At 43.5% G+C, this 26,335-nt stretch overlaps 1 protein-coding gene across 1 annotated transcript in view; it reads right to left on the bottom strand.

Annotated features, from left to right (window-relative positions):
• Nucleotides 1-26,335, bottom strand: part of ptprua (protein tyrosine phosphatase receptor type Ua) — a gene marked incomplete at its 5' end in the record, with an annotated part of 259,054 nt that overhangs the window by 51,728 nt on the left and 180,991 nt on the right. Inside the window, 5 exons of the mRNA XM_080516344.1 lie at nucleotides 863-1,001; nucleotides 11,135-11,171; nucleotides 16,499-16,778; nucleotides 19,065-19,167; nucleotides 23,971-24,172. Of these exons, the coding sequence (XP_080372470.1) occupies nucleotides 863-1,001; nucleotides 11,135-11,171; nucleotides 16,499-16,778; nucleotides 19,065-19,167; nucleotides 23,971-24,172 (761 nt within the window). The remainder of the gene's footprint in view (nucleotides 1-862; nucleotides 1,002-11,134; nucleotides 11,172-16,498; nucleotides 16,779-19,064; nucleotides 19,168-23,970; nucleotides 24,173-26,335) is intronic.

A 26,335-nucleotide genomic window follows, 5' to 3' on the forward strand; every position in this document is an offset into this window, starting at 1 on the left:
ACCGGCGTCCCGCCGAACGTGCCACGGTGCAGGCAGATCTCTCGCAGCGATTGCGCGGCGCATTAGCATGAACAGCTTTGTTGCATGCACAGAGGCGGTATCTTGCCGCTAAATATAAACATGTCCGCTCCTCTTTGCTCTCGCGCGGCCGTCTCGCTCCCATTGTCCCTCGCTAGATTGGTCTGGTGAATCTTATCAGCCGCTGCCTCCTTCCAGACATCCTCATTCATTCCGCCTCCATTCTGTCACGGGGAAATTCCTCGGGGTGAAGAAGTTCCCGTACACCCCCCCCCCCTTCCCTTCCCTTAAAAAAATAAATAAATAAAATAAAGCAAAAACAACCTTCCTAACCAATTACGAGCCCATCCACTGGCACCTCACAGCTGCTCGCCTCATGTAATTGAGTGGGCAATGGAATAACATGCCCCTTGATGGAATATTTCACACTCAGATGAGTGTTCCGCCGTCACCCGGCGAGCGAGGGAAGAACACACTGCAGGTGCAATCCACGACAGAGGTAATTTGCAGGTGGAAGGCAGCCAGCCATTCCAGAGCGAGCGGGGCCCTGCATTTGAATGTGCTCAGCCAACGCGCAGACCTTGAAATTAAAAGATGACATGAAAACACAAAAGCTTGGCTGAGGCGGCGCGGGGAGAGAGAGAGAGAGAGTTTAGGATTAATGCTCTACTATTCCTCTCTAACTCCGGCTGTAATTCACTCTCATTGCCAAGCGCTTTCCTCAATAGACCCTCGTTGCCAAGTGGGATAGAGATAAATTCTTTTACTTGGGCACTCAGGAACAAGGGAGACTCCAGACGGTAAATGTTTTGACTGCGGGCAGGTTTGTGGATGTTCCACTCACCCCTTCTTGACGATGATGACGATGGCCCCAAGGAGCAGGATCAGGACGACCAGCCCACCGGCGCAGGCTCCCAGGATCAAACCCATGTCCTCGGCATGCTGGGATACCTCCATAGCCCTTTTGGAGTCTTTGCAGGCAGCTGTGCGGGAGACGGTGAGAAAACACAGAGAAAGCCAGCGAGATTGTTAGCATATACAAACGGACAACGCCGCTGAATTTCCTCCTGCAGGTCTGGATTCTCTCAGATTTCAGTTGTATTTCTAGTACGTGACTATAAACAGAGCCAAAAACATGAATTCGCCCAAGTATTCCAGTGTATATTTATCTTGTGAATATATGTTTCTCTCATATTCTTTGGTGAAACTGGCAAAACATTCATCGTTTTATTAGTACAACTTTTACGAGAACCTCTTGGCTGTTTCCCTCCATCAAGAACTTTGGCAGCGACTGAGTTTAGCTTGAAAACATCCCCACAAGCACTGGAGTCGTTATTTCACTGCTTTCTTTGTGAATCCTTTCATGTGTTCCATATTTCAGAGGAATCTTGAATATTAACAAAAGACACCGACCAAACGTGGACCCTGTACCGCTCAGCTCACGTTGTAATAGCAGGGACGTCTTTAAATAACGAGTTCGTCTTGGTGTGAGTCGTAGGGGAAATGTCTAATGGATGGAGGCAATTGTAAAGGGTCTGTCCTCCGGGCAGCTTCAGGTGTTATTTCTAGTGGATGGGTCTGGAAGTATGTCACGAGTGGGGCTCCTCAAGGCTCCATCCTCGGGCCTCTTTTATTCAACATCCCTCAGGTTTGGATCAAAGAACGTCACAACTTCTCCGATCGCAATTATGCAGATGACACATGGCTCTATATATCAGTGTCAGTGAATGAACACAGGACCTTATACCTGCTGAGTGAATGAAATGTCAAATGATTAAGACAAATCGGACTGAGTAAACTAAATAAACTAATAAAACCCAAGATTTACAAAGAGTTCATGTAGTAGATGTTGGACATGTGATGTGGAGTTACTAGGGTATTAGTAGGATTGCTGGTGATTTTGAGAGTGAGAGTATCCGCCTTGCAGACTGCACATGGATTGTCTGGAAACGCCTACAGCTGTGTGTGAAATTGCAATATTCACTCTGCACTGTGCAGTAAATTGAGGCCTCATACACGAATGACTTACAAATTTGTGGCGTCAATGACTGGAGGTGAATGTCCAATGATTGTTTTTAATTTACCAATTCCCGGAGATTTGGTCCAATCTGATTTCATCACGGCATGACTCATTCACAAAGGGTTACAGCTTTTCTTTATTATGGTTGATTGATGCACAAAGTGTAATAACTCTCGATTCAAAAAGAGGTATTCGTATTTATGAGAACTATACTTTAAATGTTTCAATGCATAGATTTCAAGGCAATGTCCACCACAGTAAATAAACTTGGTGGAGGGAGAAAGATTAACGCAGAACCAAGGCCAGGGGCTTACGTTTGTGTTGCCTTGCTTCTATCTAGCTGTTTCCAAAACACACCCGGCCCAAAATGTACAAGGAAATAAAACTCAACCTGATTTGAAAATCAGATTTTGGCGCGAGAAATATGATTTCCGTTTGATTTCTTCAGAAGTGTCTGTCCAGATGCACTGCTTGCCCATTCCCAAGCAAATTTTGATTTCAGTTTCTTAATAACTGGTGCGAAAAAACAATGTATCTTAATCTCTGTGAGGACCTCTACATCGAGGAATTGATAAGGCTTCATCCAAAGAGGATGTTTAAAGTTGAATAGGTTTTATAAAAATAACAACACGGATTCTTTAAGGTCTGGAGGCCTGAAATAATCATGAAGATTTGATATTTGCTAAAATATCTGCTGCTTCAAAAATCACAATTTGATTACTAAAAGAAAAAAAATCAAGAAATTAAGGTCGCACTTACAAAATATTCTGTATTAAAAAAAACGATTGTTTTTGTATTTTCATGTTTACACAGCAACATTTTGAAAATTATGTCCGTTTCCAACAACAGAAATGCTGAAAACGATGTCGTTAACATTCCAAGCCACTAGTTGGTGCTGTTGTTTGTCTTTGTAATGAAAGCACACACACATGCAGCAAAGAACAACGGGCTCTAAACAACAACAATGTGAGAACACGGACATTCTAGTGAAACAGACGACCAAGTTGGATTGTTATTACAGTGACTGTCAAAATAAAAGTACCAAGTCCGAGGAGAATATGGACGAGGGGTCCAGACACCACGGAGGGAACAATTACTCATGCATGTGCTAAACAGCTGTTTACTCTAGCCATGGTGCATATGCACAGTAGCAGCGTTTTCAAAAAAGTTGCATCCTCCAGGGAGACGGAGTCAGAGCGCTTTTGAAAAGCCACGTTGTCAATGTTTATATGGAAACGGTGTTGGAACATTTTCAAAAAAGTTCTGTCCTCCCCAGTGACACAGTTGGAGCGTTTTCCAAAAAATCGACTTTGTGATCCGCTTTCAACTTGCAAAAGTTGCATTTTCATTTTCTCCGATAATCACTATCATGTGAACCGAAACCAAAAACACACAACGGAAGTTTCCCCATTTTCACTTGACAACGTTGTCGTGTGAAGGCTTGTGTCATGATCCTGCTTTGACTCCTCCCCTCCTGTGTTCCCCTTAGCTCCGCCCCTGTGCTCTCCTGCTTCCTCCTCCTGGTCACAGCTGTTTGTTGTTGTCATTACTGTGTGTACTTAGATCCCCTCTCTTGTAGCTCTGGTTGTCAGTTCGTCTGAGTTCTCACACCATTCGTACCCGCCATTTTCCCCTCATGTTGCCTTTGTGTTTTTCGACCTTCTGCCTGCCCGACTTGCCTCCTGGATTTCCTCCTCTATTGCCTGTACTGGTTTTGATCTTGGACTGCCTGACTTAGCTTCTGCTGTGGTTTTTGATAATAAACACTTTCAAACTGAGCTTCTTGTCTGCCGTGCAACTGAGTTCCCGAACCCTGACAGACATGATTTTACTATGAAGCAAATTTTCTCGGACCAGAGACGTCTGGACAAAACGCCACCTAAATCCCACGCGGCCTCCTCTACAGTTTTGTGTATCAAAACTGTACCCAGAACAGTGCATCTGATATGAGATAGCTAGAAAGACGTATCATACGTTTTAAGCTCTCATGCAGTTTGTCCTGGTTGGCGTGTGTGCTTTCACACACTCCATCCGTGTGTGGCTTAACAAACTGCTCACTTTCAAGTCTAATTTCTCATTATGCGATCGGTTCTGGATACAAACAGGCTGTGGAGGATCATAAAGGAGAGCTCTGCGGTAATCCTGGCATGGTTATTGTAGCGCACTGACAGGATAAAGATCCTGCACTCCATGGCATTAAGGCTGATTCAAACAAGCTGGTGGAGGGGAGTGAGAGTATGTGGGAGGAAGAAGGGGGTGGGGGGTGGGGGGGGTCATCACCAATCAGAGCTCACGCTAAAGCAAGTCGACTCAGGCCTGTGTATTACCATGGAAAAGCCAATGGCTGGAGGCTACACTGGGATGAGGAGACAGCAGCAGGAAGGCCTTGAACTCTTTCAGAAAAATAACACCCATCTACAAAGAGATGGAGGCGCCGTTATCTCGCCGAGTCGAGAGAAATCCTCCTCTTTGTGAACAAATGTGAGCCCCCCCGTTGTTTTATCCCAAAAGGTGAACAAAGTGCCATTAGGTGCAAATGATTTGTAGGGATATTCCCGCAAATGTGACAGCAGGCGGAATTAGGCCGGGCGGAACCATTTGAAGGGTTCAAGCGTCTGTCGGGGGAATTTGCCTGCACAAAAGAATCAGGCTGCATCTCAGTATTTCATTAAAGCAGAAGCGCTCCGAGCACAAAAGTTACTAAAGGCAGAACGCGGAGTTTGGTTTGATAAGCTGCGGATTGGTAGAGGCTGTAGCTCCTGGCAGACAATACAGCCCGACAGACTTGCTGTAATCACACAAATCACGCTGGGTGAGTCATGCCTGCCTTTAGGGCCGTATTTAGAAATTGGCTATCTCGGTAAAAATTTCATTCCGCTAAAGAAGAAAACTAAATCCAGCAGATCCATCACCGGGAAATCCAGGGGGCTTAAGAGAAGTGTGGCCGCGGAGGAGGGAGACATGTTTCATCATAATTTGTAATTTCCCTGAACTGATTTGCAATTTATCAGGTAAGACACAGCTGCATTATTTTGGTCATGGGGGGGGCGTCGTCCCCAAAACATTTCTGGACAGAACAAACAAAGTGCTGCTGGAGAATTAAAGCGATGGGAGTGTTTATGGAAGCAGTGCAAGGACATAAATGTCTCACTGTAATCTGGGTGTATGCCATACCATGTATACCGCGTTATCAGCGTGACACCAGAATGAAAGCGTGGTAAATGATACCTGGTCACGAGAACCAGGGCCGCCATTGGTCAGCCTGATGATCATGTAATTCCTCAATAAAAGTAGCAATTCATTTCAACTCTTGTGGTCGTTTTGGGTGTTTGCGTGTACGACGGCGCTGAACGCGCAACTTTTTAACACGGCTTTGAAAGTGGAACTTTTCGAAAGCGCTACTACTGCGCATCAGCGCCACGGCCAGAGTATATACTTCTTCTACACACGCTCAGTAAATATATATATATATATATAAAGATCAATGCACGCAACTGCCTGGAGAAAGAGCATCAGTAACGTTTTCCAAACCAATCAATAACCAATCAGTTGTTAACAAAGCAAACATAATGAGTTAACAACTGTGGAAGACGGTGGATGTGGCAGGTGACAACGTTTCCGGTTGTTTTTTTTCTTTTCTTTTTTAATATATATGTCTATAAAGAAAAGTACTTGTCGGTTCTCGCCCACACGAATCGCAGCCATATGATTTACGTTCCTGGAGTGTTCGCGTTTCGCTGACTTCCTTCTGGTTTGTATGTTTGACAAATCTCTTCCATCCACTTTCAGTTCGGCATTTTGTTTGTATTGTGTTCAGCCATTGTCAGTAAAATTCAGCCCTTTCCCCATTCTTGATGTTTTTTTTGTTGCCTTGGTCTGCCTTTTGTCAGATAAAATGCCTCTCATTATTTTAGACCGAACGAAAACAAGAAACGAGAACGAGTTCGGCATAAATAAAAGCCATCCAGTGGGAACGCTGTCGCCAATCTGCCACAGAAATTCGCCTTTTAACGGGAAGTCTATTTCCATTTACTAATAAATAGGTGCTTTTTTCCTTCGTTTTTCTACCGAGTATTCCTTCTCAACAAAACTTAATGGTTCCCATCCTTCATTTTGTTTGTCAGGCAATGAATGAAGCTGAAATGCTTCATGTATGATTTCTGTATTTTCACTAATTCCTTCATGAGTCAATGTCACGCCACCCCAACTATCTGTTTCCCCGAGCTTCAGGTTTTAAGGGAGACGCGTCTCCCAGTCGCTAATTAATTCTACTTGCTCCTATTATGTCAGTTCTTCATTTGGCTGCTGGCTACGAATCAGAGCGCTCCATCATTCATCACTTCTTTACGTTGCAACCGAACCTATTACGCGAGGTACATCGAATTATCATCGCCACACAGGCGAAACAAACAGGAATATGGAAGCGGCGGCTGGTGTTCTGATGTTTAACAGAAACACACACACACACACACACACCGGTTCTAATTACTGATGGATTGAAAATGACCTGCTTCAACTGAGCGTCATGTTCCAGGAGTCCGACGCCAATCATGGCTGCGGTGGTTTTCATCATGTGGGAGTTCTCTCAACCCAATGCACTGATTTCCCAGGCAGGAGTCGACCTGCTGCTGGGGGCCGACAGCAGATTGTCGCCTCCCATCCTGCCTGAGTAATGGATTGGTAAAGCAGAACTGAAAGTGACGGCTTGAGCTCAGGACTGAAGAGTCATTCAACGTGTTTCTATGTGACACTCCGTCCTCATAAACAAGATTAAAAACACAATCTGATGAAGTTCTCCCTCCACGAGCTCAACTCCACAAAAACAAAAGATATTTCCAGATATATTTCCAGTATCTTTTAATTATTGTTTGCACCTTATTATTGAGAAAACATTTTACAATTCGCTTAAGATCGCGTTTCAGTCCCTGTTTACGTGTTGTTTCTACAGCTGCTGTTTTGACTCTCCATCACAGACCTACCGTCAAGTGTTCCGGAGGGGAAAGAAGGTGGAACTCAGTTTGAATTTCTGAGTTATGAAGAAACAATACTGCAAAGTTCAGGGTCTTCATGTTGAAGGGATTTGCAAAACAACTGCAATGTTTCAATACAAGCAGTTGGATGTTGTTTTGATATATCTGTTAATGTTTATATATTGAGAAATATGTTGAGAAATAGGAGTTCAATTGAACATTTTTGAGTTTATTAATAAACAAATTGACATAAACTATTACATAAACAGACAAAAGTGGCAAAAAATTGGTAGTTACTGATTCCCAGGTGTCGGGTATCGCTACCGTACCGGTGTAAATGTGAAAGGTTGTAATCCCTGCTGTCACCATGTCAACGGACTCTCAAAACACAATGAAAGCTTTCCATTTCACGTGAAAAGTTTCCAATAGATAAAATGCCACATTTCTAGAAAAGAGGATCCACATGGGAGATGTTAAATATAAAAAAAAATTGTAAAAACCAACAGCGAACAGCAGCATGTCTTAAATGTTTATTTTCCTCATATAGGTGTTCTCACATGATAAGAACCCATCAGACAGAAGCAGAAATAGAGCTATGCATCAAACACTTGTCAGTCTTGCTGCCATCTTGCTCCGGGGTCTGTAAGTTTTCATCTGATCTCAGCGGACCGATTGGTTGACTTTTTAAAAGTTTGCAGAAACTCACAATCGCGGCATCTGTTCCCAGTCCGATCAGCGAGCCGAGAGAGGAATTCACCGAGGTCGGAGACGGTACAGCCATTGGTTTTTCCTCATATAAGCTGCTTTTTTGTTCATATAAGCTGCTTTTCGTATAAAGCCCCGATTCTTTTTACATCGTGGGTAAATAAAAGTATAAATAAACTATCAGGGAATTTAAGGTATGATGCGATTCCATTGAGCTGTCAAGCGAATTTCAGGCCCGAAATTTCAAACGCTGCAGAGACGCTAAATGCGAATTTGACGCTTTTCCCACCGGCTGAGCCGCCGCGCATTCAGGGGAGCCTTTCAGGACGATTTGATTCGTAATGAACACGCTCTCATTGTTCCCCCGGTGTCAGCTCTGGCCCTATTGCGTCCAAAGACAAAGATATGAAGCCTAAAAAAGGAAATGCACCTTCGCCCACCGCTGAGGCGGCTCGGCCCGGGCGAACACGACTGGCAGCGTCGGCGTGTGGGATGCCTGGCGAAACGGAACGGGAAACTTATCGGGGGATCTCTGTGTCGGGGTGGGATCAAGAACACCGCCACCAACCTTTGGGCCTGTCGAAGTCATAGAGGCACGACTGCAGCAAAAAAGCCGCCTCCTCCACACAATAGCGTTCTTTTGATGTCATCGCCCCACGGAAGAGTTTTGTAGGGATGTGGAATCCAATTTAACTGCCACCTTTCTCTAGAGCACTACACAACTCCAGGCATTATTCAGCAGGGAGGAAGGATTGGAAAAACTCCATTTCACCCTCTGTGCCCCCCTCCCCCTCCCCTCCCACCCCCCACCCCTTGTTTGAACTGAGAGCCTTCTATCAGTGTCTGTCTCTCAAGCAAACACTCGTGGTTGCTTCCTCTCTCTCTCTCTCAGAGAAAAGAAAAGGAGGAAACACAGCTGCACTGTCGAATTCAAAGCCACTGTAGCCCAAGAGATTGAGGCAGGGTTGCCAAAATGTCAACGTCTGTGATTCCCGAGAAGCCGGAGATCCATGTTCGCGCTCACCTTTCCTCTGTCGAGAGGAGAAAGTGGCATGGGAGGGGGGGGGGGGGGGGCACTTCCTGCCGCTCGGTGGACCAAAGCGCCACTAAGTCCATGTCAAGTCTGCTAAAGCGGCAGCCTGATCTGGGATGACGGTGGAAGTGTCTGACACGCGGCAGCGGCCACATGGCTGGATTCCGGCCGACTTGTGAGGAGACGACAACAGGTGGCGTCTGAGATGCCGCGAATGCGGCGGCTTCAGTTTTCTGGCTCCTCGTGGCCTTCATTAGCTTATAACACAAGGTAATGACGACCTTTGATTCTGCTTGATTGCTGAACCATGAGGGTATCATTTTTCCACACGCTCCTACTCACTTGTTTCCATTACAATATCGTACCAGCGCAGCGTGGGCGGAGTTCTCGCCGCTTTTCTCCATTGTGCACAAGTAATGACGCTAAAATATGACGCTGAGCGAACGTGCATTGGAAATCAGCGCAAATAATAACTTAAATTGTCTATATTTTTATGTATTTATTCATAATATTAAAAAAAAGGGCATTGTTACGGTCGTGCTCCACTCTCCGGTGTTTCGGTTTCACTGGTGCCCCTGTTAACTGGTGACTTCTGCCACCAGCCGTCAGCAGCAGCTGATGTTAAAATAAGACAAATAAACGCTACGATACTTTAAACTTTAATAGAAATGTGGTTAAACGGCGTTCGCCGGGACAGCTAGGGATTTCGGTGGGGTTTTGAACGTCTGCTGTGAAAAGGGAACGTTGGCGGAAGCCCATCATCAGTTAACAGGGAAACCGTTGAATCTGAAACACCGAGGGCATCCGTGGCCCGGAGACTTCCTGATACTCGTAGCGGGTTGCTCCGCCGACGTCACATTTTCAACTCGCCTTAGCTCGCTTGGAGCCTCGGTCCAGCAGGTACCAGGAAAAGAGTCAATAGCCAGTAGAGTCAAGTCGAGGAGGAACGAGAGGAAAAAGCTCCAATAGAGTCCTTCATGCAGCCACCATGAGCTGGCGGCAGCAACGTATCATCTTCTCTGCTCAGCACGGCCATTATGATCTGTTACAATCTTCCCGTCGCCACAAACCAGCAGGCAGGAGCACAGCATGTGGGTACATCCACAAAGTACTACTTCAAAAAAAAATATGTGACCTAAATATCACAAATGCAACTGTTCAGAGTCACTGAAGTCTCATCCGGAGACTCGCTGAACAGATTCCTGACGCCTCGGGTCCCACTGTGACGCTTCAATCCTCTGCCACGTTCACTACAAAGGAACTGATGCGTAAAATATTTGCTGGAGAAAAAAACCCCCGACATATTTCGATAATTTAATTCAATAAAAGAAGTGAATTAAGAAAGTAATGAAGGCTTTGTGTTAGAGATGTATTGATACTGATGTGAGACACAGGTGGTATTCAATATAAACAAAGAATATGATGTAACCGAAAATCACACCTGTTTCAATTTATAATCAACTTAATAGAAATCACATTACCTTCTACTTCCAACTTATCAGTAAAGTTAAAGACAAATCCAATATAAGAGTGACATCTATATGGCAACAAAATACATTAACATAAAGAACAGAAAAGGGTTTAAGATGTTTTGAATGTAAATACTTTTATTTATACTTGAGTATGTTTTTATAAAAGTAGTGTACTACAGTCTCAATAGTAGCCGTTGCTGAGTACAGATCAAGGGCTTTTATTTTGACATACCCTAATATATCCCAATGTCTTTCCAGCGCTCCTTGGGAAACACCATGCTGTCACAAAAAGCAACTTTTACTCTGAGTAAAATATTATCAAAGTAATTGTACTTTTACATGAGTAGAACTTCCACCTCTGCATTTGAATTAACGGCATTTCATAGGTACTCGCATCAGTTTTTGGTATCGCAAGTAGCTGAAAGTAAATACCGATGCTTTGGTTCACATATTCTAATAAATATCACCATCATTTATAACCACTTTGCAGCATCGTGAGTAAAGTACATCAGAACATATATGACATCGTTTCTGTAAACCAGCATCTCTTCAGCAGGCTCGTACTTGGTGGTGCAGCTGTTTGCGGATGATGGACTCCTATTTCACCTGCACTTCATATGAGCAAGTTACCAATATCGGCATATTTTGCAGGCTGGTGAGAGACGTGGAGGAGGTGATGTTTGACCACAAGTCCTGATCAGATCACTCAAGAGAAATACTTGGAAGAGTCGATACAAGTTTTTCATTAGATATTCATCTCAGAAGGAAGTCATATTGTTGTGTAAGACACAAAAGGAGATCAGCCTTCATGTGAGATACGTTGGATTCATAGAAGGTCCATGTCACCCTGACGCTTTGAAAAATAAATCACACGCACACTTGCCTTTATGAGAAGGAGAATAAAGAAGCGATTTACCTTTGCGAGCGATTCGAATGCAGTTGATTCTGGTCTCCTGTGGGTGGAGAAAAAAAAATAAAGTCTTTGTTATTTGACGAGGCTCGGCTCCACACGAGGACACAATGAAAACACAGTGGAACTTCATTATGAGTCTTAAAACTCACAACCTTTGTCTAGAGCTGGCGACGTGGGCGGCGGGACCTTCGCCAGACCTTTTGTGAGCGGGAGGAAATAATTGAAATTTCCTGGCGGATGACATCTCCCACTGATACCAGTGACCTGGCGTCACCTTCAGCATGTCAGACGCCCCGCCGCCGCCGCCACCCCCACCCCACTCTCTCCCCGACCACTGATTGGATCTCCCTGCCTCCCAAAACAGCCACCTCTGTCCCGGAGACAGAGAGGCATGTTACTAAATTAAGATTTAAGGAAGTTAAATCAGCCTTTATGGGCAATTATGCTAATCTGGTGTCTGAGATTGGAGTTGAAAACCTTTCACCTAAAACGCTCGCCAAATTACCTTTTTTTAATTGGAAATCTGCTTCAAGTGGATTCTCATCTCCTCTCATCTCTTACAGTGACAGATCAGTCATATTTACTCCCACCTCAGGGGTTATTAAAGCGGCGGCGAGTAGTAAGTCATGTGCCTCCTTGTCCTCTGGCAAGGTGGGATTTCTGAACTTTTTTCCAGACAGAGCAGGGATTATTAAGTTAGGAATTTCAAGCAGCCGAGACTCCAATCGTACCAGAGGAATATACCATCCTTCTCCTTGGGATAGCTTCCATATTATTTTGTATTTCATTGCAGAAATGGATCTGTTCATCACATCTGAATCCTTTCTAATCCCCTTCAGAATCCATTTAGCCTTCAGTGTGTGGGAGTCAATATAGATGGAGGAAATGGGAACCAGAAAGTCCCCTTCAGATTTGCAATCAGAAATTGCTGAACACAGCAGGTTCTGCCGAGTGGATTAAGTGGAGCTCATGGCCTCCGATACCCCCAGGCTCGGTCGCACCAATGAGGATTGGCTTTTAAACCCGGATTCAATCAAGGTTCAACGGTGATGCCGTGATTTAAACACAGAGTCGTTTCATCCCGTTGAACCAACAGTCAAGATGTCACCCGTTCGGACGCTCATATGGAGGTTTAACCAGAAAAACCCCGCGAATCGAGCAAAGACCATGGGGTTTTTCGACGGCAGCTGCCAAAAACCATCGGTCGAGGTGAGTTTGTGATGCTCCAGATATTCGGAGGTATTTCTTTCAGTAGGGGAAACTGAACAAGAGGATTGGACCGACTGTCAAAGCTTTGAGGAAAACAAACGCAGCTGAACCAGAAATGCTCCAGCTCCTGCTGGCACTCAGATATTGAACCAGGAAGGTTTCCAGATCGCTGAGCGGACATCTGATCTGCGAGTCGGACGGCTTTCTAGAAACTTTATCTTTCAGACAAAGGTCAGACTTTTGAGAATTGACACTCTGCCTTACGTTCGTCACTGCCACTGGTAAACACATTGCTCGGGCTCTTTTGCCTACATTAATGACGCATGATGTCAGGTAGTACCAGCATTCCATGTGGTATTGGACCCAGTACCTGCTACTGGTATCATTATTAGTGGCTCTCGATGGTAATTCTGTATTGATGCAGTACTTCTTCACCGGAATGTTTAAAGATGGCCAAACGATGGGAATCATACTTTCCATTTTTTTTTATTAATGAACTCCTGAAACACTTTTCTGATTAAAACAATTCTTTAAAGGGACATTAGTAAGCCATGGTGAATAGGATGGATTTTAAGACATCCACTGACAAGTTTAACCTAGTTAGAAGTTGTTTCCAACATCTTTACACATATAAATAACATTTATATGTCATTTATATGTGTAAATATATAACACCCCCCATATATAGACCCTAAAAACTAAAACTATTGTATCGAGATCCCTATAGAGTAAAAACTAAATTTGCTTAAAAAGGCTTTGTGGAGCTTAAGCGATGTGTTAATTCGCTCAGAGCTTTTTCCAATGAATCACACCTCTTCTCCCGCGTAATGACTCAATTGACAGCAAACATAAAAATCTGGACGAGAGCTGCTTCAACAGCTGGAATCCCACTGGTGAAACGGGCTTGATCAGCTTGACGTCGATCAGCAGTTTGTTGGTCCCGTTGAACAGCGGAGAAAAAAACCCCAAAACGCACGGATCATTGGAAATCACAGACTGGCTCTTTTTCCTTCCCCCCCCCCATCAGTGACTTATAGGAGGCGACGGCTTGCAATGCGGGATGCTTTCAAGCAGGGATCAATCCAGCGAAGTTGGGATGAAGGCGGATGAAATATTCATTCAGAAATCTGCTAACTTGGCAAATGTGGGTAGTTTCCCTCAGCTGAAAGCTGGAGCCGGAGCAAAGATCATCAATAACCAATTCAGAATACAAGTTTATACACTATGTGGGAGGAAAAAAAAAAAAAAACTGAGATAAGTGAAAAGTAATCCCAGCTGAAGTGTAATAAAACAAGCAATGGAGGGCTGACAGTAAAATCAGCATGCTTCTCTTGTCATGTTTAGTTGTAATAGATATTTTAGCTGTAATTCCGACTCTTCCAAAGCTTCGGCTGTCATGACAGAGAGAGAAATGACTCGTGTTTGTTTGTGCGTTTTTATTTTTTTCCACGAGAAACTGGCAACACCAATCAGGCATCTTTCAAGCCCCGCTGAAAGCATATCTGCCAAAGCAATTACGGTTCTGATTCAATGGCAGCTCCATGGTCCACAGTAAGCCTTGTACATCTAATTTATCCAGAGTAATTGTCAAAATAATTAGGTTTTTGTTCCCGTCCCGCTCTCCCCAGGCATTCGCATCGCCGCTGCAAAAACACCACAGTTCAGAAAGTAGAGATGAAAAGGTTCGTAGGGCAACAACAACAAAAACAGAGAAGAGAATCAACATGAATGACTAATAATTCAGTTTGTTGTGCTGCCAGACGTCCGTCCACAACAGTTTCTGGAGAGGAAGTGTACGTCGGTTCTTAAGCGGGTCATGTTATGCAAAACTAACTTCCTAAAGGTTTCTCAGCAGTACTAATCGTCTCCATACCTGGACCGACGCCTCAGAAGTGAAGAAAGTGTGTCCTCTCTCTCCCTGGCTTGTTCCAGGTTATAAAAAGTGTGTTGCTCCAAGCAGCCAATCAGAAATCAAACCCTATATAGTGTCATCAGGGGGTTCAGCCAATCCCAATCAAGGTAGGCTCCTCCCCTTTGACTCCTCCCACAATCAGTCAGCGCCGCTCTGGCACATGGCACTATGAGAGGAAGTACTTCCTCCTCTTCCCAAGATGGGTGTGTGGGCGGAGCCAGTCCAGCTCACACAGACACAGCAGATTCTGAATGCAGCTCCTATGATCCAACATTCACGAGAGAAAAAAAAAACCCAAGGAACTCTGAATCAGGGCGGTTTTTATATATATTTTCAAAGAAAAATTGTAATTTTGATTCAATTTTCCACGTTTTTACTCATTGCACTTACAAGTGACTGCAGACATCAGATATATTGTCAAAAGTGCGACTTTGTTGTTGTGATTGTCCTCAGAGTTAAAATGCATATAAACAAAATAAAAATAAAAAGTAAATGACGCGCTGTCGTTCAACAAATTCAAGCTTTAACCCTGGTTTGAGCAAAAGTGCAACAGCAAATATGGACTCCCACAAGAAATAGTAGAACGGAATGCAAAAAAAAAAAAATACCAAAAAACTGCAGAAAGAGGAAAAACTCAAATTTACAAAAACAAAAATCTTATTTCGATTAATCGATTTTCTCTGGAAACAAGGTTTTTGGACCGACGAGACCCTGTGGAAGTGTCGAAAGGCCGGATCATATGAGCCCTTTAAGGGAGAGCCGGCGAAAATGGAGGCTTTAAATCTCACCGGCCAAAAGGAAGAGGGTGGACTTCAGCTGAGCCTTCATCGTGTCAATTCTGACCTGAAACACATCGGCTGTGGTCTTTTCCTGCTCTCGAGCTCGTCCAAACGGCGTCGCGCGAGGGAAAACTGCCTTCATCACGGGGCGTTAGAAATCTAGATGAGAAGCAGCCCACAGCCAGCCAGGCGGGCGGGAACACATAAGCTCCATATGGGCCTTAATGATTTAAACAGCATTAGCTTGCTCTTCTTCTGTGGGCCAACGCATTCCTTATTCATGCTTCAGTCGCTTCCCCCGAATGCTGAAGAAGCTTCTCGTCCAATCTTTTCAAGCCTGCAAGGCGAAGACGGTGTTTGATTTCAGTTTCCCACCCCCCGAAGACAAACCAGTTCGGAAAGTTTTTTTAATTTTCTTTTTTTGAAGAGAGATTGAATATGAGGCGATCTGACGACGAGATGATTACAGGGGGAAAAAAAGGAAGAAGGAAAAAAATGCTAGACTCTGCAAGTCAGCGAGCCACTTTGTTTGTGTCTTGTTTTTGAGGTGTTTCAGAGAGAAGCAATCTTGTTATTTGCTTCTTCTTTTTTTTTTTTTTTCCCCGCTGAGATATTATGCAGCACTTAAAAAGTCCAAAATGGGAACCATCACCTCATTTGGCGACAAATAAACCCTTCGTTATGCAGAGAACTGCTTTTTTTCTGTAGTGCCTCAAGCACACTGCTCCTGCCTTCTCCACTCGTTCCACACAAGATCAAATCGACTGTCAAGGTTCCAAAAAACACGAGAGTAGAGCATCAAAAGCAACAGAAACCATGTATGAACCAACGAGGAAGAGCGCGAGGACGAGTGTGGACTTTTATAGTCCTATTATACAGGTTTTTCTACAGTTTGATATGAGTCTTGGTCCAAACAAATGTTGTACTAAAAGTGTATTGCTTTTCCTGGATTTTCAACTATTTGAATATTGGATTATAGGAGCTGCATTCAGAATCTGCTGTGTCCGTGTGAGCTGGACTGGCTCCGCCCACACATGCCCATCTTGGGAAGAGGAGGAAGTACTTCCTCTTGTGGTGCCATGTGCCAGAGCAGAGCTGCATGATTGTGGGAGGAGTCAAAGGGGAGGAGCCTACCTTGATTGTGATTGGCTAAACCCCTGATGACACTATATAGGGTTTGATTTCTTTTTACACACTTTTTAAAACCTGGAACAAGCCAGGGAGAGAGAGGACACACTTTCTACACTTCTGGGGCGTCGGTCCAGGTATGAGGAAACAATTTACTGTTTACAAAATCAATGCCGGGTTGTATCGAGAAACCTTGACGAGAAGGCGTACTCCGTGTGGTATCGGCCCCGATGCTGGTATCGGCCCCGATGCTGGTGTCGGCCCCGATACTGGTATCGGCGCATCCCTTCCAGAACCAAGACAAAGAAAAACCCCAACGGGTATGAAAGAGATCCTCACCCCTCTGAAGTTGCTGGTGGCCTGAAAGTAGACGAGGTAGTTCTTGGTGGGGTCCAAGGGGCTGTTCCAGTAGCCGTTGTAGGTGTGGTTGTCACCGACGGTGAAAGGCGTGGCCTCAGGAAGGCTGCTGGGAGCCAGCTCGGCCGTGTAGTAGTGCGGCGCCCCTTTAGCCTGGGCCTCACTGTGGGAGTTGGGCGTAGGGAAGCAGTCCACGGTGCCCAGCTCGCGGCGCCTCACCTGGCGGGACCCGTCCTCTTCCACCACCACCACCTGGTAGGCACTGGGAGAGAATGACTCGGCTTTAGGCATCATCTGCAGTCAAAACACCATCTTTTTTTTTGCATTGTTGTAATGCAAAATGCTAATGTGCGTTCGCAAATAGGACAAATGCGCGGACATTCATAAGAACAGATTGTTATTAAAATGGCCTGGCAGTCATTTATTGTTTTTGTTATTGTCCATCTGTGACATAAAGTTGTGTTTTGAGTGTCTCTGAGCATCGTTGGCATTTAAACAGACACTCAAAACGAAACAAAGATTTTCCATTTGTACATATTTTAATTTAAATTGTACATATTTTAATATTCATATCATACTTCTCTGTATTATATTTTCCACCATTTTTTTGCTGCTGTGATTGAGGTTGCTGTTACAACATTTCACTGCTTCTTTCTTCTTCAGGCCCTAAGAGCAGCGACTGACACTTCCTCTGTTCTCTGATTTGCTTCAGCAGCACAGTGAAGTCAGATCATGCTGGAATCTTCACCAAAAAAGTGTGATTCTCTTTGACAACTCTAATTTTAGTGATGTTAGGAGCCACTAATTTAGAGCTATTATCATTATTATTATTATTACTATTATTATTATTATTAGTAGTATTATTATTTCAGTCACTCCATGAAAGGTCAAGCAGACGCCCCCTTGTGACTGTGGCGATTACAACAACAGCAATGTAGAACATGAGGCTTGACATTAGGACTTCTTTCGGCTTGTTCTTCTAAACTTAAGCAATATTTTGTGTATTTTAGGGTAAGATAAAATGTCTCCAAAAATCACATTTTAACTTGTCGTACTTTCAAACTTAAAAAACCCCAAAACAAATCACATCTCGTGTCAATGCTGACGTTGCAGCATGTTGTTTGCAGCTCGATCGAATCCATTTCCATCAAACGACGATGAAACTTCGAGCTGAATGGTGATGCTGAGACCCGGGAACACCGCGACATTTCTTCACCGGAGTGTGACAGCACCGGTCGACGTAATGTTCCCTCGCCATACAGTGAAGTGAGATATCGCAGGTCGGAGTTGAGCCCAAACGGCCGTCTGGAACGGCGCCATCGACAGCCAACAGTTTGTGTAATGAGTTCAGCGCGTCCTTGTTTTCTCTTCCAAATGAGTTTGGAAGAAGCTGAAGGTTTGTCTGCAGCCCCCGCGGTCGTCTCGTGCCGCGTCTTCTCAGCAGCGCGTCTTATTTATGGTGAATCACATTTCTTAGCTGCAGACTAACGAGTAGACATATTTGTTTGGTCTTGAAAACCATTTAGCTCCATATGTATCTTGTTGTTGTGATGAAACTACGTTTCATGCCTTCTTTTAGATAACTGAACATGAATGATAATAGTGATAATAATCTTCAAAGGTTGCAAATTGATGATATTAGCGTTGTTGCTAGCTCGACTGCTAACCTTGTGTCACAATAACAATAAAGAACAGATAGGTCAGCAAGCTTACCAATTATTTAAATTACTGTATGTGGACAAATATTCAAGGGTTATTTACAAAATATGCTTTGTTTGTGTGACAACAAGCTAGCTAACATTGCCGTTGTAGGTAACAGATACTAACTGGTTATTTTAGTCAGGTTTAATTCGACATTTTAGTAATTTAATAGTAATTGGGGGAAAAAAAAACCTTAACATTTTAAGGCTTTTGTTCAGAATAGAGGAGAAAAAGTAAACAATTTCTAATTCCCTATTATTTGAAACGACAACAATAAACAGGCTGTTTTCCTTCAGACTGTATCTGATGATACAAGATTAACGCGTTAAAAGACAAGTGACAATACAGTATTTAAAAACGTTCTTTCTCTTCATATAATACTGGCTTTCAATCCCACTGAACATGTATGTTTGGAGCAATGTTGACACTATTTTTTTCCTCCTTTGTTTCCAGAAACAAAGAAAAAAAAACAAAACAAAGCATCATTTTCCTTCCAGACAGCTCAACATATGTGTATATATACTTTATACATATACTGTACACATACTGTGGGGTAATAACACTCAATAGAATGTGGCCAATGTTTCACAGAATTCCTGTGAGAAAGATATTTAACAGAGAGACTAATTCAGCAAAAAAAAACATATTTATCATGTTTAAAAAAAAAGACATAACTGTGTTTTACACTGACTTCCATCGACTGGAATGCGCTCAGATGACACTCTTGGGTGTGATATGTCAATAAATGTGACACAAAGGGTTAAAGAACAAACTGCAACGGCAAGACATAAACGCCACAATGCGGAGGAGGGCTGCGTGGGGGCGTGAGGCGGGTGTTTGGTAGTACCTGACGGGAGCGCCTCTGCCCAGGGCCGGGCGCAGCAGCACGGTGATGGTGCTCTCCGACTCGCTCAGCGGAGACGGGACGTCTTCGTAGTCGAACACCGGCGCTGGAGGGGGCCAGAACGGAGGACAGAAACCATTAAAAAAAAGACTTGATTAGGCACTTTTGGGCGGGATCGAGGTTAAACAGATGACTACTTCTAAAGCTTTTCACCATGTCCGATGATATAAAAAGATAGATTGCACTATATTCATTACCAGCCCGCATCCCCGCGGTATAACCACGCCGCGGCCTCCCACACAGTGCCATTGACTGATGATGACTAGAAACAGCAGCCAACTACTGAGAAAACAAGAGGCTCTTATAATATAATTAGGGCAGATCTCAAAGCGGCACAACCCCAGCAAAGCTCTGGGGACAATGAGGTTGAGTGGTCCAATCTCTGTTTACTACGGGGAGTGAATTAACTGGAGTATGTAGTGAAGCAAATGGCCATCCTGGTACAACCGATAAGCTGAAGCAAAACAAGGAAGGGAAAAAAAAAGAAAAAAAAAGAAAAGAAAGAGGCTAAATAAGCTCCAGGATTGAAAATGTTTTGACGTCCATTAAAATCATTGTCAACAACACACAACACAAACAGCCGACGTTTGCATAATATGCCGCGGCAACAAGAAGGGAGGGTTTTTAATGTACGAGCGGTTGTTCGCTGGTTATAAAGGATGAATTATGAAAAAGACTAACAGCGTATTGTTGCTTTTTTATGTCGCATTTATCTGAGCAGTGGTGCAACAAATGTTTATACTACCGTGTTACTGAACCGCAGAACCGTATGAGAATAGAAAGGTGGGAGCGACTTTCTGGCAAAGCGAGGAGGATTTTATTGCCTCAGTTTGTCACCGTTCTTGCCTGAAGACTAAAGCCCTGTTAACAGGACAACGAATCAAGTGAAAACGCGTCGTTTTTGCCTTTTAAATTTGGAAAAGTTTCCCATTTACGTGGCTACATTTACAGAAATGCTGGAAATGATGTAGTTGCCATGCCAGGCCACTAGGTGGAGGTGCTGTTGCTTGTTTTGTAATTAAACCACACAAAACAATGCAGGAGAAACATTAAGAATGATGACTAAACGGACATTCTAGTGGACAGACGATGAAGTTGACCTGTTATTTCAGTGACGCTCAATTATAAAAGTACCATCAGAATATGGAGTCACGACACACTGGAGCCAAACATTGTTGTTATTGTCCATTATTGTGTTTCACACAAGTGCAGAAGAAGTATTAACTACATCCAGCAACACTTGTTATATTATATATTATTTTAATAATATATAACATATGTATTATATACGTAATACCGACAGCAGATTGCCTGTAGATAAGGGGCCAATGAGGCAACAGCGCAAGCTAGCTACGCTATAGCATACAGATAAACATTCAAACATCTACAGTGTGAGGTGGAGTTTGTTCGAACAGAAAGGTAACTTGGTTATTTCTCCAGGTCATTATGTTTTTTTTTCCTTTACCTGTCTGATCCAAATGAGATGAAGTTGGGCTGCATTTAGCCCCGGCACTAAGATTTAGGAAAATCTATTCATCTATTTTGAGCAAAATTCTTCTTCTGCATTTAACCTATCATGTTCATATCTCATTTTAGGGTTAGACTTAGAAAAAAGGGACCCTTGAGAAACTCCATGTGTGGTTTTAACTTTCAGACATTAATGACGAGAAACTGAGACAATCAAATCCTTATGAATAGGATTGAAACCACTAACCACAATCTTAAAAAGGAAAAGGGGTTAAATATTTAAACCACCAAATCTCTCAAATTGTAAAACCTCGTAACATCTCCCAACACATTATGCAGATGACACACTCCTTTACATCACATTTGTCACCGGATAACGACAGTTCTTTACTCTGCTCAATACGTATTGTGACAAAATCAACACATGGATGCTTTCCATGTACATTATCTACAGTACAACATAGAAAGAAAGAAAAAGGTCTAACAATCGCTTTTGTCCACGACACAAAAGCCGACAAGACAACCAGCAGCTGTCCTGTAGCTCAGGACTCGAACTTGATTCTTATAGCAAAACAAATCCGTCTCGTGTCTCAATAAAAACAGCAGGACAGAAGTTCTATCCAAGAAAAATCCCGTCTGTTGTCATTTTGTCAGACTGGACTATTGTAACGGTCGTGAACGAGACCAAAATCACGGCGGCGCCCGCTTCCCGTGTGTCAAAGGAAAAATGCTTTAACCCTCTTATAACTGGGCCACCTGGATCTATTTGGATTTGATTCCTGCGGAATTGTTGAAAAAATGTGTCAATTCTGCTTCTTTTTTTTTCTTTTATCCACCGTTGGGGAATCTGGCAGTGATTTTGATGGTTGTGTTTTTGCTGATGGTGCTGATGGTTGAACTGCAGTAAGTAATTAAAGTAATTAAAGCCACATTGATGACGAGCATGAAGCTCCATGTCTCAATCTGAATGTTGGTTTTTTTTTTTACTTTTGAATTTTAATGTCTATCCCATGTGTTGTTTCAATGTCTTTACAAGTTCTGGCGAAACACCTCGAATCCTCGCCGTGCCTGGATAGCGCTATATAAAGAAACGTGCCCCGACTCTCCGAGGGTTGAAATGTGCAGCTCTGACAGCCGGCAGCCCACATGGGCCTCAAACCTGGTGGAACACGCAGGTACGACGGGGGAGGAGGCACAATACAGGCTGCATTATTTACACTCTGGGGTTGTGACGAATTCAAGATCCAAAACTCACATTTTTCTGGGATCAAAATACGAATAGGATCTAAATATAGGTTTAGATTGTTTGATGGGGGAAAAAAACAACACTATATTCCTATGGTCCTAATTTAAGTATGTGCTTATTAACAGTGTTCGCTTCACAACAGTTTTTTTTTGTTTAGTTTTTTTTAAATTAACAGGCCAAATGTGTATCTTTACAACCATTTTATAGCTGTCAAAACAAGACTTAATGTTGGTTAATTGTTATTTTGCTTGTGCCAAACATCAGAGCAACCGTTGCTGTCGTGGTATTTTGTCACAGTCGTGAAAATGTCACACCACTGCTCTACACACACACACGTCTGCATCTAATTGGGAGATGTTTTCCTATTTGTGTGCAAGTCTTGCATTTTATTTGTCTGTGTTTGATTTATGAGAGACTTCCGGCACGAATCGATCCGCAAACCTCAAATCGTCTGCAGCCCAGAACATCAGGTCAGGTTGGAAGTTCACGGGATTAAGTGAAGTTTGGATGAAACTGCCAATGGTACGTCTGGCCAAAGTGTTTCACAACATCTCCTTCATCTTTTAGCAATAATCCCCTGAACCTGTTTTTTTCTTCTTCGACCTCTAATTGCCCAGAGTGGAGACGAGGCATTATGTGGTATTTGGAAACTAGTTTTAGGCCCAACGTTGGTGCCATTTAAGTGCAAGTTATCAACAATCATCGTAAAAACTGTCAGTTTAATCTGAATTCTTCACTGTGGCCTGGATTCTGTCTGACTTTCCAATTGTGCCAACGTGTCCTGAAGTATTCTGCATTTGTCTGAATATTTTGATTGGACAATCTCCAAAAGGTAAATCAAACTCCATCCATCTCAAAATATGTATTCACCCATTGTTTAACGGGATGAATAAAAATAATCGCCCCTGTGTTTGTATGTTATTGAGGCAGCTTGAACTGAAATGTTCAAATATTCATTTGCTTCTCGTCCTTCATGTCCAGTAATTTTGTCACGTGGGTGGATGATTCTTGATTTTTTTAATTTTTTTTTCCTTTTCTGACCGCTTTGGGAAAAGCAGCCAATACTTCAGAGTAAAAGCACATCACGAGAGCATTTCAGGAGCACTTCAAGATGGAGATTCTCCGAGATGGAGCGAGAGCCAAGAGACACTCAACGTCATTCCTTCCAAAATGTCAATGATGGTGTTTGATTGAGTTTGTTTTAAACACTTATGAGAATCCTGACAGTTTCCTTCCTTGAACCTCCTCTGAGGTGCAAGTTCAGTCAAATCCTGACAGTTGTGACATCAACCTTGGCGGTTTGAGTTCCGAGAACTATAGGATTCACTCCGGTCGTGACGCGTTTCTAACCCCCGTGGTCTTCAGCATTAAGAGATTCATGCTGATTCTCTCCAGACGTCAGGGGGGAAAAAAAAAAAAAAAGTGAGGCGTTGAACCCTGCTCTTCCGTTCCGTTCCTTCATTTTTGTATTCGAGGATGAAACCATAGCCGTCCCCACATTCGATTCACCCCCTGCGAGCTTCACGGGCAAAACCATCACTATAGCGTGTGTTGTTTCATCAGGGTAAACACAAATCGCCAGAGCTCCAGCTGAGACCGGCGCTCCAACCTCTCCAAAGACACATTTTCCAGACCCACCTCAGGATCTATATAGCCAAACCCTCGCCGCTCAAATACTTTGCTTTCCCCATTTCTTAAGAGTCTCCTTCGACTGGTAAACAAACGCTGTGTTGATGTGAACAAAACCTTTCGAAACCCTCCAAGCTGAACATTCGTAGGTTTGGATATAATTCACTGTGCTGCTGCCGCTGCATCAAATGAATCCGGTGTTTATCTAAAAGCTGCTGCTGCTCGGGGAAAATGAAGATGATTTGTATTATTTACAAGCATATGTGTAATTTAATCGAAGCCCTTCAAAGGAAAGACATTACAAGTGATTACTTCCTTCTTTGCCGTCATTGCGGATTCTTTGTATTTTTTCATTTGCGCATGAGACATAAGAGTTCTTCTTTCTTTTAAAAGCAGTAATTCCAAACTTTTAATTCCCGCATTGTCCCACTGTCTGTCCCCGAACCAAGGCCACACTTTTGATTTCCTTGCTCTCTAACCCAGATGACAGCTCCTTCGAAGCCTCACCGGAGATGTTGGTGGTGATCTCAGTCAGCGCCGTCTGGCCGAAGCCTTTGGCGGTGCGTGCTCGCACCGACACCAGGTAGGTGGTTCCAGGGTGGAGGCCCGAGAACATGTGGTAGGTCTCGTTCCTCAGCTTGGACACGGTGCGGCGGGGACCCGGCACGTTGATGCCCGGGTCTGACGACTCGATGCTCTGGTAACTGATCTGCGGGCAGAGAGAAGACGAGGCTGGAATGACGGGGGAGGGTCAGGGCGGTGTGGTCATTGAGCCTCGTTTTTTTTTTTTTACACTAACGTTTCATGTGACCTGGAGAAGAAGAGGAAGGAGAACGTCCTGGCGATTCTCTTCTGCAGCGAGAAGCTCCAGGTTTTCTCTCATTTAAAGAGCACATTGCAATTATGGTTCAGAAACTTGAAATTAACATTGGATTTTATTTTCGTAACAAATCCATGTTTGTCCCCCGAAGTGCTTGTAAATGTCTTGTGTCTGCCACATTTTTCACCACTTATCGACTATGGCGATGTTCTTTCTCATAGAACCAACAGCCATTATTCATTACGTTCAAATGACAGTCTTCCCCTACGTCTTCCTCGTTTTCTGAACTGAACTGGGAAATGGAGCTTTTAGTGTCTCTGCCTGGAACAGCCCTTAAACACACACAATAAACTGGTATCCTTAAACTATTTCCGTCCTTTATTACTCTTCAAAGAGCGAGGATCGATAAATCAGTGCTCGTGTTTTTAACGTTTTTACAGTTAATTTATTCACCTTAAAATTCTATTGCACCTTTGTCTAATTTGCCTTACAAAATCTGCAGCTTTTTGGAAATCTTCACTATCTCACTTTAACTATTGCCTTCTGTTAATTGTGTCAAATCAGTTATATATGTTTTAAATCTAATGAGGCGATGTGTGCTGCCGACCTCTTGTGAAAGAGATCTTGACTTCAATGGGTTTTATTTTCCTGCTTTAATAAAAGTTACATTTGTCAACTTTGCATTGGCTAACAAGGTGAAATGTTGTAGATTCATTCATATCCGTGGCAGATACAGGAGGAAGATCACATTTAAAAACAGTGGTGATTCTCTAAAGTTGAATCATGTTTCTCATTCAAATCAGGGCCAGTAGATATGATCTCTATACAGTATATATATATATATATAGAGAGAGTGTATAGAATGGACTCAGGTTGCACAATAAAGGCACGGAGAAACAGTGTGACACTTTGTCACATGCCACTTCTTGAAACGCTGAATTCAGATGACTCTCTCAGGAGAAACACCTCTCAATTAATCTCTGAGCTGCCGTGAGAGGACGTCGCCTCTCTCAGCGACGATTTAATAAATCTTGTGCCGCTGATAATCACACTAGATTCTGTGTCAGATCCTCGTTCGACAGCAGAGCCGGCCTGGTCTCGACACGGCTTTCTGGATTAGCCCATGAAAAAAAAACGAAAACCCCCCCCAAAAAACCAAAGATAGTGAAGGTGAAAAGCACAAATGTAGGGCGATGGTGATGGTGGTGATGATGATGATGATGATGATGTGTGTTTTCGTGCCGTTTGACGAGTCAATGCGCGAGTCTGTAAATCGGGATTCATAAAAGCGAGAGAATCAATCGCGCCGCTCGTAACGGCGCCCCGTTCTTCATCCTAACAGCCTGTCTGAGGCACGTTTTAAATGTTAACACTCCACTCCGGCGGCGGCTTTTCGGAGAGTTTGGTTGAGATCTCTTTCTTCATCTCTGGGCTCCGAGGGGAGCAAAGGACTGAGACACTTCCCAGGGGGGGGGGGGGGGGGGGGGACGGTGCCGATCGCCCTCCTCCTGCTCAGTGTTTTAACCGCTTCCTCCAATATTAATACGCCTTTGAATAATCTCACTGAACCTCTTTCATTTCCTTTACCCTCCTGTCTCGTCCTGACAAGTCTTTTCAGGACAGCCTGGCGTCTTCTACGTGTCGCTGGGAGAGGCCACGCTTTCAGACATGGTGCCGGAGGATATCATACAGGACCGAAACTACACAAGCCGAGGCAGTCAAGACGAATTCAAGTAAGATTTTTTGACAATTCTGGGTAAAAACAAAAAACAAAAAAAAGTAAGTCAGAAAGTCAACAATGTGGGATTGATAACTGTTTTGTGTCTTTTCAGGTTAGAATTCTACGGAGCCCCTCTGGTGACATTGGTGAAAAAAATATTATTGCTTAATAACGCGTGGCCACGCGTTATTAAGCAATAATATTTTTTTCACCAATGTCACCAGAGGGGCTCCGTAGAATTCTGTCATTTCATTTAGTTCTAAACGCAAAGCTAAAGGCATTTCTGCTGATTTCACTACGACCCCACTAAGTTGTTTCAGTTACAGTTGATC

Source organism: Blennius ocellaris (genome assembly GCF_963422515.1).
Source record: "Blennius ocellaris genome assembly, chromosome: 20".
Classification (NCBI taxonomy): domain Eukaryota; kingdom Metazoa; phylum Chordata; class Actinopteri; order Blenniiformes; family Blenniidae; genus Blennius; species Blennius ocellaris.